Raw genomic sequence first — 14622 nt, 5'->3', positions numbered from 1 at the left:
CCAGATTACCGCGTCTGCGTATGACGTGAGGCACAATAGCTCAGCGGGGTTTGATCTTTGTAGCCGAAAACGCGTTGGATATTTTGAGACGAAAATATGTATCTCCGGAAAATCGAATTTATCCTAAGCCCATGACACATATAAACATAACCAACTTCATGCCAACGTCTGTTTAAACATGGGAGCGCATTTTGTTGCTCATAAATTAACACCAATCAAACTGTCCAGGTTTTGTTGAACCAAGACAACATTTTACCGGTTTACAAACACCAATGGTTATAATTTATTCCCTACTACACAAACAGAGAGCGCCAGCAATCGCGAAACCTTAAGTTTGAAGTACTGACCCATTTTGTATCTAATATTTGCTTTATTGAAAGTAGTACACTCGCCGTTAACACAACATACTTTTGAAGGACCGACCATCGTAATGTGGAAAGGTCATATTGGGACGAACTTCTAGCGTTGTTCAAACTATCAAATCAATCGAATCATTTGAAAATAATTTTCATTTTAATTCCGAAGATCTTCTAAAATTACTTGGCACTATTTAACGAATTATTAGCAGCAATTTACTGTAACTGCCTGTCATAAACCCTCGTTGAACAATGCGTCTCTGAACACCGCATCTCCAGCAGTGCGTTTTCGTGGAATTGACCCCGCCGTATAATTACCTCACGGACGTCGTTCAGCTACTCCGAGAATGATCGTAAAATTTGAGCACGCTCCCCGGCAAAAAGACGACCCGGCCCCGGAACGTGTCAAGAATCGGTCACCTTCTTACAACTCAAATTACGTAATCGCTATTTTTGTTCTTTTGTTTGAACTTGGTATGACGAATTTAAAAGTGGGTATACAACCATTTCATAGGATTTTTTCACAATGACTTCTTTGAAAAGAAATGTATTTTTTCTATGTTTGGATAATACGTCGCTTGAACAAATGTTTGCATAAAATTATGATAATTTGTTTGTATTGAAACTGTCGATATTGTTTCATGCAACTTTGTACTGGTAGTTCTGCCGATTATGGTCCCTGTTATTGGCGCAACAGCGGTGGCTTTCAGAGTTCAATATGACAAAGCCTTGCGATCTGTATTTGTTTATTTACACACGAGGAAGTAAATAAACCTGGTTTGAGATCCGTCACACCGGGTGATGTCACCTTCGCAAGTAAGTGAGATTATTTGACATCAATGACTCGTTTTTTTAACTGGTTTAATTGCTTTATGTGAAACGTTTAACAAAAAAAGGCTGCGAATTTGGTATTTTTTTAATGTGTATAAATTTTTGGTTAATCCTTTAGAATTTGGAATTTTTATCTGTTTTGTATAGTTTTGGTTACTACTTCACATCGGCTACCAACAGTCAAACTCCGCTAACCGCTGCAGTATATAGATTAGATTGGTGTAATAACCTACATATTTATAGACAGTCTATTTGCGACAATGGGCAGCGGAGGTTCGTCTGTATCGATGAAATTGCTTCGTCGGGAATTTTGATTAATTTCGCGTTTCATCGCAGTTGGATATTGCGCGGTGAAAAGGCGGCGTTTATTAAACTAATATCCCGCTACCCGGAGAAAAATAGCTGGAGAACACACACCCAGCAGCCGAAAGCTGGGTCTCGCCTGTATTATTGTCTTTCCCCAGCTTTGTCCGGGCACGTGTTTATTTGTTTTCTACTTTCCGCCAGATGCGTCCATGTTTGTGCACCGAATCAACCGGGTTGTCGATATGACGTCCCGCTGCGGCTGCTGATTTCAACTATAATGACGTAATAGGAGAAAAGACAATGCATTAATATGGCTTTCTGTTACACTGTATTCCGTTATACCCCCATGATTTATACGTTAATGATAGAAAACTAACACAGGGCGCTGTTTCAAACATCACAAATCAAAATATGCGTATGCGTAACTACTTTAAAAAAGATAAGTTTATTATGTTATACCCATAAGCATGAATAACTTGGTTGATCCCTGTCAGTAAAATAAGGAATTAAATTGAAATTGTGCTAAATATATTACGTATCCGTTTATTTGAGCTGGCCTCTCTTGTGTATTATGATTACAAGCACGATACAGAAGAAGTAAAATTGTATACAAGCACAGCTAGCAAACCCATGTTATACTCGTATCAAGCTGTATTGAATTCAAACAAATTAAGATGCAATCTGAAAATAAATGTCCGTGAATGTATATACGACCCGTGCAATGGGGGGAGTCCGCTTTAAAGAGGATTGGCCCAAAAATTGAAAAGAAGAAATTTTACCAAAGTTCACAATAAACTGCTGTCGCAAAAGGTCTCTTCGATATTAATTGCTTTCTGAAAAATTAAAACAGGATTAAAATACCTTCATAATTTATGTGGCTGGCGTTGGTGGAAAGCCACTACGGCACGACAAGCCCCCAGCCAATGGTAGTGGGTTTCTACTCTGGTGAGAAACCCTTGCGGGATGTTACTGTCCACGCAGGTTAAAGAAACCCCAATAGACAAAAAAGATACAACGAATGCACATACACATGTGCACGACACACAACGACAAAAAGACAAAAATAATACGAGGTGCAAATAAGCATGCAACACACGCAACAGCTCAATCATTACCAAAAATGGAACGGTTATAAAAAGTTAATTAACGCGGACATAATCATTGAAACATTTTCAAAGAAAATATGGTTCAAATCCTGAAGGATAACCAGCTGCAGTGTACAAATCATTCAATGTTCGACCACAAGGAGTCGAAGCCAATAACGGCTCCGCATGTCCCAATCACCTGACAAGTCGCCATTTTAGTACCGCGATACTCTTGTCGTATCTTCACGCAATATAATATCGTTCGGATGTTAAGCACGCCTTCGACCGTCATGAAACTGCGCCAGGTTGTTACGAACCGCATTAGTAGTGATCTAAATGCCCGAGCGTAGCATCACTGGCGGCGACGTCCACGCAACAACCCAACGGTAACGTAACTCTGTCTAGAACCGTGACATAACCACACCGAACGCTGGGTCTTAAAGACCCCTCGACGTATAGCGTAATTGTAACGTGGCCAGCGTCACAATTAGGCTTTTATATATATATAAAAAAAAACAATAGTTTAACGGGGACAACTAAATAAAGAAAAATGTTGCATATCAAATTTAAAAGTTGAACTGCGTGTATATTATAATGCGCGTGGATATTACTCAAGTATTTGTGTACCAACATGCCGTTCTTATCAAGTGATTAGGACTGTGCAGAATCGCTAAAGGAATCGACCTTTGCGAAAGAAACACACAATAACGTGTACAACAACAAAATCCGATCCAGCAAGATGTTTGCCATATAGTTTCATTGCATATGTTTCAGTGATATGCAAAATGCACTAAAGTAGTGACTGACAAAAAGGCTGGCAACATTAGGTCCAGCAAAAATGAGAGACAAACACAAATCCGGCAACACTGTAAGAGTGCTCCAGCAACCACACCCCAACAACACACAACTCCTAAGCCTAAGCAAAACCTCAAACCGGCATCCTTATCGTCGTCTTCGTTTTTGCTCTTCGTCTGCAAAAAAACAAACGTAAATTAGGTTGGGGTAATATAGGAATATTTACAGATTATAACCGCAGCCCGCGACTATATAAAAAAAGTGTTGTTAATTGTTGAAAACACAACTAGGAAAAGGGGTTAATATGCACTTTTAATGGAATTCAACTTCCCCCACAGTAATAATGATACAAACGACACATCTTGTCGGCACCAATTCATTTCACACAGTCATGTACAATTTGTTTTAACTTTCTAACAAACGTTAATTACTTTGAGATTGAAAATTACTTTTTCATAGTAATAGAAATAGAAAATATTATAGACTATATACCTCGCGCTTTGCTTCTGCATCACGTTGTCTTTCTGTAACAAAAAGTATAGTTCAATGTAGGTTTTATATATTATGACGTCATATTTACCTTTATTCCCGATTCGCGCTTTGTCCTCTTGATCCTCTGTGACGTCACATACCATGTTCTAGATAAACATGCGGTTTCAAATAATAAAGTTTGTGACAAAACCAAATAACTTACGAAGTGGGTTCTTCTGTTGCGTCATCACCACTTCGTGACGTCACATCTATGATGTCATCTAGAAAAAAACTGGTGTACGTAACAATGCCTATTGTGATTTATACTTTACCAAATCTTTGATCTTCATATGCTTCACTTTAGCTAACAGCACGAATATATTTTAGATTAAAATTAATATGTAAGTATAAGTAATGTGCCTTGCGACGACGCAAAGCGCGCATGGGGCCCCATGAAAAAACAATGCGAAAAGCACGCGCATAATAGAAACCGCAATGTGACGTCGCAAACGTGTGAACCTTGACTATGACGTAATAATCGCGAGCGATGGCGAAGCGGTTATGACGCGATGTCATACAGATGTATTGTGATGTAACGCAGAGATTGTGTAAACGCTGTCACGCGGCGAGTGACCTGTATTGTGACAAAATAAAGAACCATAGCAAAATTCCTGAAACACGTTTGTTAAATATTAAAGCAGAGTTTAAAATAAAATAATAATACCAATCGCAAGGCACATAGCTAAAAATAATTATAATAGTTTAACACAGTTTATTTAGTAAAATAATTAAGTAAATAAATAACTAAATAAACTAAAACATTAAATAACTAAATAAAAACATAGTTCATATTTAACTAATACTAAAGAATAGCAATAGTACTTAACTTCAACTCTTAGAAGAAACAAATATAATCCTGTACTGAGTTCATCCAAAAGTGTTGCTTTGTCGCTGCTTCATCCAAACTGCCTTGTACAGTTGCAACGTGTTGCAAGGACGACGTTTTACATGCCCGGGAATCAACGAAAAGCGAGGGACGTCGGCTAATCAAAATAATTGACGCTGTGGATTTAAATTACCCGCGTTTCTCGGCTGCTCTGTGTGTTCTTAAGCTTCAATACTGTATAATTAAGCACGTAAGTGGTCACACAGATCGTTTTTTGCCGAACATTTGTTCCTGTGACCATATTGATTTTTTTATTAGTTTACAAAATAGACACGGTTAAAATAAATTTTTCATATCGGAAAACCCATGTTTTATCGCAGTGTCGATTTTTTTAACTGCAGCGGTTCGTTTTCACGTTTTTTTTTAGAGAATGTTTTGAGTTTTAAAAATATAGTGGTGCCATTAGATCACATTTGAGCATATCTTTTTATTTACAAATTCGTTTTTCGTCGGCATTCTCTTTAAAGCTTCTCCACTTTGACATAGGATTTCTATAGAATGGACATCATATATTCGGTTTGTTTTCTGACGTCACCAGTTTTACGATTCGGTTGAATGAACAACAACAACAATGATGAATTCTCACAGCTTATAAAACGCTAAGACGTGTCACACACATGTTTGCAATTTGATAACTATATGTCCTCCACGTAGGTACTTGCCCAGTTGCAGAAAATTGTAGGAAAGGTGCTATATATAGTGTCGCAATGAAGCTCAAACGCCAGTTCTTATTCTTTGGTGGAATTCTGTTCTTCGGGAGTATCTGGTTTATGATAGGTCAACTTGACACTCCTAATTCGCCACAGAAAGTCAAATTCTCGGAAGGCAGTGAAAATGACCAAGTTCGAACCCTTCAAGACAAACTTAGTCTGGTGGAAAAAGAATTGTTAGAAAATCGTAAAATAATGCACAAGGTATGGCCCAGTTTTTAACAACTTGAATGAATGTAAACTTAGATATTGACCCTTGGAGTTGAAATTTTCTGTAACATATTTTACCTTGTAGAACTCCATTTACACTTGTAAATCATGGATTCTTAATTTTATCTTTATTTTCCACTGTAGCTATCTATACTGCTTGGGCTTGATCTTTAAATAGGTCAAACTTATTTAAAACTTAGGTAATATTAAAGAATCCAACCACTGTGTCATACATTAAAACAAGTACACAACCAATAATGTATTTTTGATCTTATTCTGGGACACTGCCATGGGAAGATTTTCCACTAGTACTGTAAATGAAAAACCATACTTATCGTCCAGTCTGCAGAGTATGGCAGTTCCTGACGAGATCTCGCGCGTGCAATACGGTTATTTTTCGCGTGCGCGCGTGCTATCATTAAAATTCCGAGTGCGAAGCATGTACATTTTCAAGCCAGGTTAGGAAATCTCACTTAATTTAATACGTATTTTTTTCTTTGTTTAATTAATTGGCGTGCGTGGGACACATTGTGGCGTGCATCATCAAAAGTCTGTAAAAAAATCGCGCGTGCACCTGCCATACTCTGCAGTCTGGCTTATCGTATTTCATGCGTTAAACAGGTGAAAGATAGTCTACAGGATATGACACCCATGAAAAATGTTCATGTGCCCATGCAGCGCCAAGAAATAAGAAACAACGTCAATAAACCTGTGCTACCACTTATAATGCCCAAGTAAGCAAGTGCAATCCTTTCTTTCTTAATTCTAACACTAAAGTTTCAGATTCCCTGTATTTAATAAATGGTATTACCACAGACCTTTTGAAATTAAATCAATAGAATAAAACAGCCTACTGTTTTTTATACATACCTCCTAATAGTTGCCCTATAGTGTCTATCTTGCAATTCTGAAGCACCTTTTACAAAAATAACTTATAAAATGTATAGATAAATCCAATTTAAAAATAACCAAATAACCTTAGGGTTAAATGATTAAATCAAAGTCTTCTTAAAAACTGAGGTTTTAAATGATTTCTACTTCAAGGCAATTTGCGAATGACTCCCGAATGAGTGACACGTGTCCTGTGCTCTCGTACTCCGGTGGCAAGTCCGATGTTAACATGATTAACGTGTATGATCATCTTCCATTTGATGATCCAGATGGTGGAGTTTGGAAACAAGGTTGGGACATCCAGACATCGGATCAGGAATGGGCTGGGAGAGAATTGAAAGGTGTCGATATATTTTGTGTTGTTTCACTTTATTGTATCTAAAACTTTTTCTCTGGCAATAGCCTATCTGTTGAACAAATTCTCAAGTTTTTAAACTTAGTTTGTATATATTTCACAATATAGTGCTATGTATATAGCATCACAAACTTATTTAGTGGGAATAATGTAGCTGCTAAACAAATATTTCTTTTTTAAACTTGTTTTAACGGATTTTACATTTAAGTCCAATTTGAAAACACATTTGTCAACAATTTTTTATAAAATGTTTAGTGTTCATTGTCCCTCACTCACATAATGATCCTGGTTGGTTAAAGACGGTGGAAAGATACTTCAGCGATCAAACACAACATATTCTCAATAATATTGTGGATGCTTTGAGTCAAGACCCTGCAAGGTTATTTCATAATTAAGTGACCATCATTGCTACTTACTTTATCAATTTTACTGCCACAAACTATTTATCAAAATTTTTTTAGGAAAGTTTTTGCAGGAAAAAATCAATTATATTGTTTTTTTTTTCCTTAGCCTTATATATATAAGAATTTATATCATTTGTGCTTCATTTTAGGAAGTTTATCTGGGCAGAGATGTCGTATCTCTCAATGTGGTGGGACATTGCCACACCTGATCGTAAGCAGAAGATGCAGACACTCGTGAAGAATGGACAACTTGAGATAGTTACGGGTGGTTGGGTTATGAATGACGAAGCAAACACTCATTACTTTGCTATGATTGATCAACTCATTGAAGGTAAACAACTAAATATATCTTACAACCTGATGTGTTAAGGGTCTTTAGGGGATTACTCAGCTAAGAATTATGTTTATTTTTATATAAAAAATATGGCTTGAATAAATGCTAAGTTTTATGACATTTTTATTATTTTGAATAGGGTACTTGGGACAGTGTATTATATATCAATTTTTATTATTCATGTTAACATTATTATAAAAAGTAGTAATCAGGACAATGTGTTATATCTTTCAGTATCTAACACTAAGTTAGCCATAATCCATTGCACGCACAGGTATGGAATGGTTGAGGCGAACATTGAATGTTGTTCCAAAAAGTGGGTGGGCGATTGATCCCTTTGGTCACACCCCCACCATGGCTTATATACTGAAACAGATGAAGTTCAAAAACATGCTGATACAAAGAGTTCATTATGCAGTGAAGAAGTATCTTGCTCAGGAAAAGTCTCTGGAATTCAGGTAAATTAGCTCTTCAGGTATAGTGTTGGTATTTTTTGCTGCAGTATTGTGTTCCATATTGGTAAGGTCCTTGTCAAAGACCTGGGATTTGGCCAAGATTTCGACCATCCCTTTGTAAAACATGAGTTATTAGATCAGAATACACATTCAATAATGCTACTGTTTACTTTAAATAGATGGAGACAAATGTGGGATTCAGCTTCAAGTACAGACATGATGTGTCATCTCATGCCTTTCTATTCATATGATGTCCCTCATACTTGTGGCCCAGACCCCAAGATTTGCTGCCAGGTAGGAAGACTTGTTTAGAAAGACTGAGAAAACTATTTCTGTACTTTCTAACCAGTAGTGTTTTAATTCAAAATTGTTTTGCGCTCGAAACAAATAGTATCACTACTTTTGTATTTAACTGGTTAAGAAATGAATTGTTTTTGTTGGAATATTTTTAATGTAAATTCCTCTTTTGAGATGCCCTGTATGATCTATTCTATAGCTTTAGCATGCATAATATAAAATCTTTAATTAAAAAGTCCTGATCTGTTTTATCCTCAGTTTGATTTTGCTCGCTTACCCGGCGGCAAGATAACCTGCCCATGGAAAGTTCCTCCTGTTGCCATCACTGACTCCAATGTAGAAACACGAGCCGGAATACTACTTGACCAATATAGAAAAAAGTCAAAACTCTTCAAAAGTGACACCCTGCTTATTATATTAGGAGATGATTTCCGTTATTCGCTGGTAAGAAATATGTTTTATTATACATGGGTGAGGTACTTGTCGAGAAAAAAGGATCTAGACAATTACCCATTAAAAAACTTGATAATATAGTTTGATTTAACTAACAGTAAGAAAATTTAATTTGAAGGGTTTTTGTTCAAAATTGCCAAAATATAAAACCTACACCTTTGAGAAAACAAAGAATCAAATTGTTTTCTGTCCTAAATACTTTGCTAGACAAGTCTAACAAAATACGGACAATAAAGATTTACGAAATTTCCTTTTTACTTAGAGCAAGGAAACCAACGATCAGTTTGACAACTACGCACGAATTATCTCGTATGTGAATTCGCACCCAGAGTTAAACGCAAAACTTCAGTTTGGAACATTATCCGAATATTTTGATGCCATGAAATCTGAAGTGGGCGGAGAGGAAAAGTAAGATATTTGTTCTTGTGTTTTTTATTTTGTATGAAGAAAAAATTCTATAGATATTTATGCATGTGCTTCCACTAAATTAAACTGGAATTTTTTTTTTTTTGAAGTTACATATATATAAAGTTTTTTACTAAATAAAAACACGACTACTTTTTTATTTTTTTAGTTGTAAAAATGGGCTGAAAACAAAAAAGTCAAAACATGACAAAGGTATGAATCTGTTTTTAATAATGCTGTGAAAAACAGACTCCCAGCTTTAAGCGGTGATTTCTTCACTTATGCTGATAGAGAAGATCACTATTGGAGTGGTTACTACACTTCACGGCCTTACCACAAAATGCAGGTAATTTTGGGAATCTGAGTTATAACCAAACCTTATGTGATGTTTGAATGGTGAACTGTAGTGTACTAAATTGTCCAATTGCCGGATGATTCGTTAAAATTGTCTATCCCCGTGGAAAAAATTTTAAGCGTGCTTTTCTTTAGCCCAGAGTTTTAAAAGTCCAAGACTCAACACTGCTGGTAAATGTGGTGTCCTTGTCCTTTGACAAGACTCTTAACGGCAACTGTTCCAACCCAGTGGTCCCTTCTAGCTTGACTAAATTGTCAGCCTAAAAAACAGAACACCTGTATTTTAACAACTATTGTTGCATTTCCATGCGTAGATAAAAAAGTTATATTCATTCATTTAAATTTACAGGAGAGAGTCCTGGAAAGCCACCTTCGAGGAGCAGAAATGTTGTTTGCGCTCTCATGGCCCAAAATCCAGTGGACAGGACTTGGTGAAACATTTTCACAAGAACTTTACCCGTAAGTTTACATTGCAATTGTCATGAAAGTTGGGTTTTATTGATAAGGTAGACTTTTCTCTGATTTGTTTGGTAGCTTCATTTAATCTAAGGTAGTCATTGGAAATCAGTCAGCCGTAACTTAAAGATATGTATGGTGGACACACCTTGTTTCTGTACAATAAGTGTAGACGCTCCTTACTAAAGCATAACCTCTCTCGGTCAGGCCTATAATAGAATAGATTTTGTACTTCTGAATTTTAAAAAGTGTGTTTGTGTTACAACAACTGTCCTTCTACCATTGCTTCCCGACTTTTTAGTATTTTTTGAAATTTTTATCCTTCTCTTTAAGAAACAAAATATGTCATTCATTCTGTATGAAACAAATTCCCCTAACCACCCATGTTTCCTTTCCATCATCCAGACTGCTGGTCCAAGCACGTCAAAATCTTGGTTTGTTTCAACACCACGATGGTATAACAGGCACAGCAAAGGATCATGTTGTTGTTGATTACGGGAATAAACTCATGAAGAGTGTTATGGATGCAAAGAAGGTGATTGATTATGACGTCATTTAAATCCACCCTTTATAGCATAATAATCCAAAACAAAAGTTCTTATAAAAAAGGAGACATACAAGAATATTAATTTTTCATTAACTTTGCCATAAACTGCCTTTAGACTTGCTTCTTATGTACTGCTGTCTTGCCCTAAAGGACAGTGGTTAAGGGTTTGAGGCTCGCTGCTAGTATTCTCGGCGTATGAGTGCTAAGACACTAACAGCAATTGCTCCAACCCAGTGTTCCCTTATGTCGCACAGGAGGATAAAATCCATACAAACCGCTTATATCATATGCAGGTAATTTCATACAGTGCCCAAGTTCTGTTGCAAGAAATGATCACGTTTGATCCAAATACCATGGTACTTAACTATGATGAGGTGTATCAAGCTCAGAACCAACAACCTGTGCCTGTGGTTGTTAAGCTACCAACGAAGAATGAAGAAGCGCGGAAAGTCGTTCTCTACAACTCTCTGGATTACGACAGAACTGGTATGTTTGTGGTTCATAAAGCATGGATTTTCTAGTCCGTTTCAATACAAATATGACAGCCCAGATGTATGGTACGATTTTCGTCTCAAACGTTCGGTACAACTGTCCTTTGCTTTTCTTCATTGGACGTTTGTTGTGGCTGTATTTATACGACAAGTCACGTCATGGGACTTGAGATTTAGGCCACAGTTGGCCTATTACCTTTTTTGTAACTGAGATTTCATTTTGTCACACAAAATACATTTTCATTTCCACTGATTCGTGTTTCAGGTGTCGTGCGTCTAATTGTTACGTCACCCGACGTGGTTGTGATGTCAGAAAACAAAAACGTCGTTCCATCGCAAACCAGTCCGATCTGGTCAGATTCGACGGAGATCCGCACAGACCAGTTTGAACTGGTTTTCCTTTCAACTGTTCCCGCGATAGGACTGGCGGTGTACAAGATATGGTATGTTATGTAAAAGTGTCAAAATTTTGCAAGTTAAGCGAATGCAATTGCAAAGTGTGTGTGTAGGTAACATGTCTTGTGTACGCACAATACTTTGTAATTTTAGCAACTTTGGTTCAAAACAACTTTAAATAACAAATCTAAGTTTCACGGATTATGGTAAAAAAATTCACCGCAATATAAACGCATAGCGATGCACCTAATGATAGTGTATCTGATTTTCACATACATAATCTGTTTCAGAGCATTTTTTTTGCATTTCCTAATTTTTACAACGTTCATTTTTCCAATGTTTAAACCCAGGGAAGACAACGACGTAGCAGACACCACGCACTCAACTGTTAAGTTTATCAACCCTAGAGTTGGGTTTTCGAAACGAACCCGCAGTAAGTTTGTACTCGACGTTGAGGATAGCGGGGAGTTTACCATCATGAATGACCAATTAGTTGCTCATTTCTCTGGACAAAACGGGATGCTGCAGTCAGTCACCACTGTGCGTGACAACGTTAAAACGCAGGTTAGTATGAAATCGTTTAACTTTACGAATTTAGCGTTTTGCGGGTATGTATGTAACAAATATAGAGGAATGGTATAGAGTGGTTCTGTCCTAAACCTCAGGACTCATGGCGTGTCACGCTGCAGGTTCTTTTGAATTTAACAAATATAGCACGCCACTGGAAAAGCGCTTGTATTGTCGCATTAAAAAAAACTGAAACCTAAGCTTAAAATACCGCCCCTTTCTAAGTTACAACTTTTGGGCTGAAGCGTTAAAAAAATCTTTAAAAAATCTCACAATGTTAAAAATAACAGCTTTCATAAAGTAAAAAATATGAAAACATGATTATTTGCATAACTTCCATCTAATGCACTCACTGTATATTGTCAAACCACAGCTCGGAATTGAATTCGTCGCTTATACTTCTCGTAATAAGAAAGACAAGAGCGGCGCTTACTTGTTCCTGCCTGCTGGACCAGCACAACCTCATGTAACAGAATCCCACCGACCGTTAGTAAGGATCATCAGGGGTCCAGTGATGTCAACGGTGCATGTTCTACTACCGAACGTTCTGCATAAGTAAGTATTTGACATTGTTATACAATGTAAGCAGTCCAAAAAACACACCTGGCGTAACATATAGTAGTTGGGGTAAGATGAGACATGTTTTTTATTTTATCGTCCCATTTGGTAGTAAACAAAGAATGTTTACAGAATTATATAACCGTATCCTTACGGCTATAAAAGGGCGTTGTTAACTGTTAAAAACACGATTAGGAAACATGATAAGACTGTGTGCTAACGGCTTCATCCTACTGCACAACTATTTACACATCTCTTTTTTTTGTACAGAGTTACCCTATACACCGGTACTGGTGCAGGCACGCAGTCTTTAGGCGTCCACGTCTCTAACGACGTCGACGTTAGAACTGGCTACGACAACAAAGAACTCAGTATGAGGTTAAACAGCGAAGTTTTATCTGGAAGCAAATTCTTTACGGATTTAAACGGTTTCCAAATTCAACCCCGAACCACGTATTCTAAACTGCCACTACAAGCAAACTTCTACCCAATACCCACAATGGCGTTCATACAAGACGAAAAATCAAGGTGCGTCCACGTCCATTATAGCTTATTATAACATAAATACCGTAAGGTCCTGGTGCAGTGCTTTACTAAAGTTGGACGATTTTCGTGACAATATAATATTCGGGGTTAAGTTCTATGAAATTTGTTAAAACATAAATCAAGTCAAACGAAATGTTTTTGTAAGATATATAATTCGCATAAAATTGCATCATCAGTCTTGCATTAATTATTCCAAGTTTCAAAACACTTTTCGGCTGCAGATTAACTTTGATGACGGCCCAACCACTGGGTGTTGCTTCACTGAAGTCAGGTCAACTTGAGGTGGTTTTGGATCGCCGTTTAATGCAGGACGACAACAGGGGGGTGGGTCAAGGTGTGAAAGATAATTTACCAACTCCTGAGAATTTCGTGATTATGCTGGAAAGATGGACCGCTATTGCAGCGAAAGAAAGCAAATCGTCAGCGAAGCTCGCGTATCCATCTATGGCTGTGTATCAGTCATCATGGGAATTGCTACACCCAGTACGTCCAATGTCGGTAAATGGGCCGGTACATTTGAAGGAAGATTACCGCTCGCTGCCACAGCCTTTACCATGCGACGTGCACGTGTTAAACTTGCGAGCAATTCATTCTAAAGATGCAGTTGCCCCTACCGACCAATCGGCACTGCTTCTACACACAGTTGGGCGCGAATGCTCCTTGGACGCGGATAAGTATTTCCACCCAACGTGCCTCATGCACGGCGTCGAGAAATTGGCTATCACGATCTCGACGCTTTTTACCAACTCTGGCATGCGGAAGACGTCGCTGTCCTTACAGCACGACGGCTCGTTGCTGGACAACCAAGGCGGTATTACAGTTTCCCCAATGGAGATACAAGCTTACAAAATAGTACTGACGTAAAATTAAATCATAATTTCTTTCAATCAGCTCAAGAACAATATTAAGTAATTATTTTCTAAAACCGTCAGCAGTCCCAGTACTGCATATATGCACTTATTCTATTTTCTTAGAGGTTCATATCAGCTTATAATCACCGAGAGCGGACGTTACCGCCCACCTGAGCACTGTCGAGCTGCTCATTTTCAAGCATGTATTATTACAATTTAAGTGTACATGTAACCGGTAATGTGAAATCGTGTAAATCTATAAAGGTGTTAAGCTCGTTATGCACTAACTTGTGTACTGAATGTGCCTGAATTACAAATAATGTTAAATTCGAATTTTGGAAACATGTAGAAAACTGTTTTGCATCGTTTTCATTCCTTTTACTATGAAAGCCATATTGTGGGAAATTTCAACATTTTGCGTCTAACGTACACATTATCACATTCTTGTTATATATACGATATTTTTGATTTTCCTTAATACTAGTTTGAGCCCACGTATTTATCCGGAGACAGTGTTTCCGCAGTATTGCAAAATACATTTGTGCCTCAGAT

General features: G+C 37.4%; 1 protein-coding gene and 1 long non-coding RNA gene across 3 annotated transcripts; one reads left to right on the top strand and one right to left on the bottom strand.

Moving 5' to 3' along the window:
* Positions 1-2022: 2022 nt before the first annotated feature.
* Positions 2023-5232, bottom strand: LOC149731837 (uncharacterized). Of its 2 annotated transcripts, XR_016385724.1 has the most exons (5): positions 4068-5232; positions 3954-4011; positions 3866-3897; positions 3506-3549; positions 2023-2326 (listed from the first exon to the last, which is right to left on the bottom strand). It is a non-coding gene; the product is annotated as an uncharacterized LOC149731837 (long non-coding RNA). The 2 variants fall into 2 exon arrangements; XR_016385723.1 differs by having other exon boundaries at positions 2023-3549.
* A 130-nt stretch (positions 5233-5362) lies between these two features.
* On the top strand, positions 5363-14621 carry LOC149731836 (alpha-mannosidase 2-like). Its single transcript, XM_089885097.1, has 18 exons — positions 5363-5704; positions 6332-6444; positions 6755-6942; positions 7212-7335; positions 7510-7691; positions 7969-8152; positions 8329-8443; positions 8705-8890; positions 9162-9307; positions 9554-9650; positions 10008-10117; positions 10520-10649; positions 10955-11147; positions 11418-11595; positions 11899-12112; positions 12489-12670; positions 12944-13201; positions 13441-14621. Exons 1-18 carry the CDS (start codon positions 5498-5500, stop codon positions 14081-14083), a joined length of 3450 nt encoding a protein of 1149 aa, XP_089741223.1. The 5' UTR covers positions 5363-5497; the 3' UTR covers positions 14084-14621.
* The last annotated feature ends 1 nt before the right edge of the window (position 14622 follows it).

Source organism: Ciona robusta, chromosome 9 (genome assembly GCF_009617815.1).
Source record: "Ciona robusta chromosome 9, ASM961781v2".
Lineage (NCBI taxonomy): Eukaryota > Metazoa > Chordata > Ascidiacea > Phlebobranchia > Cionidae > Ciona > Ciona robusta.
The sequence above is the reverse complement of the archived record's forward strand: the minus strand, read 5'-3'. Positions and strand labels throughout refer to the sequence as shown.

What these genes read in the sequence shown, in the direction of transcription:
- LOC149731836 (XM_089885097.1), top strand. Translation starts at nt 5,498, where the DNA reads ATGAAGCTCAAACGCCAGTTCTTATTCTTTGGTGGAATTCTGTTCTTC. An exon ending in CTACCACTTATAATGCCCAA is followed by an intron (nt 6,445 to 6,754) that starts GTAAGCAAGTGC and finishes TTCTACTTCAAG; the next exon opens with GCAATTTGCGAATGACTCCC. An exon ending in ACCCCAAGATTTGCTGCCAG is followed by an intron (nt 8,444 to 8,704) that starts GTAGGAAGACTT and finishes TTTTATCCTCAG; the next exon opens with TTTGATTTTGCTCGCTTACC.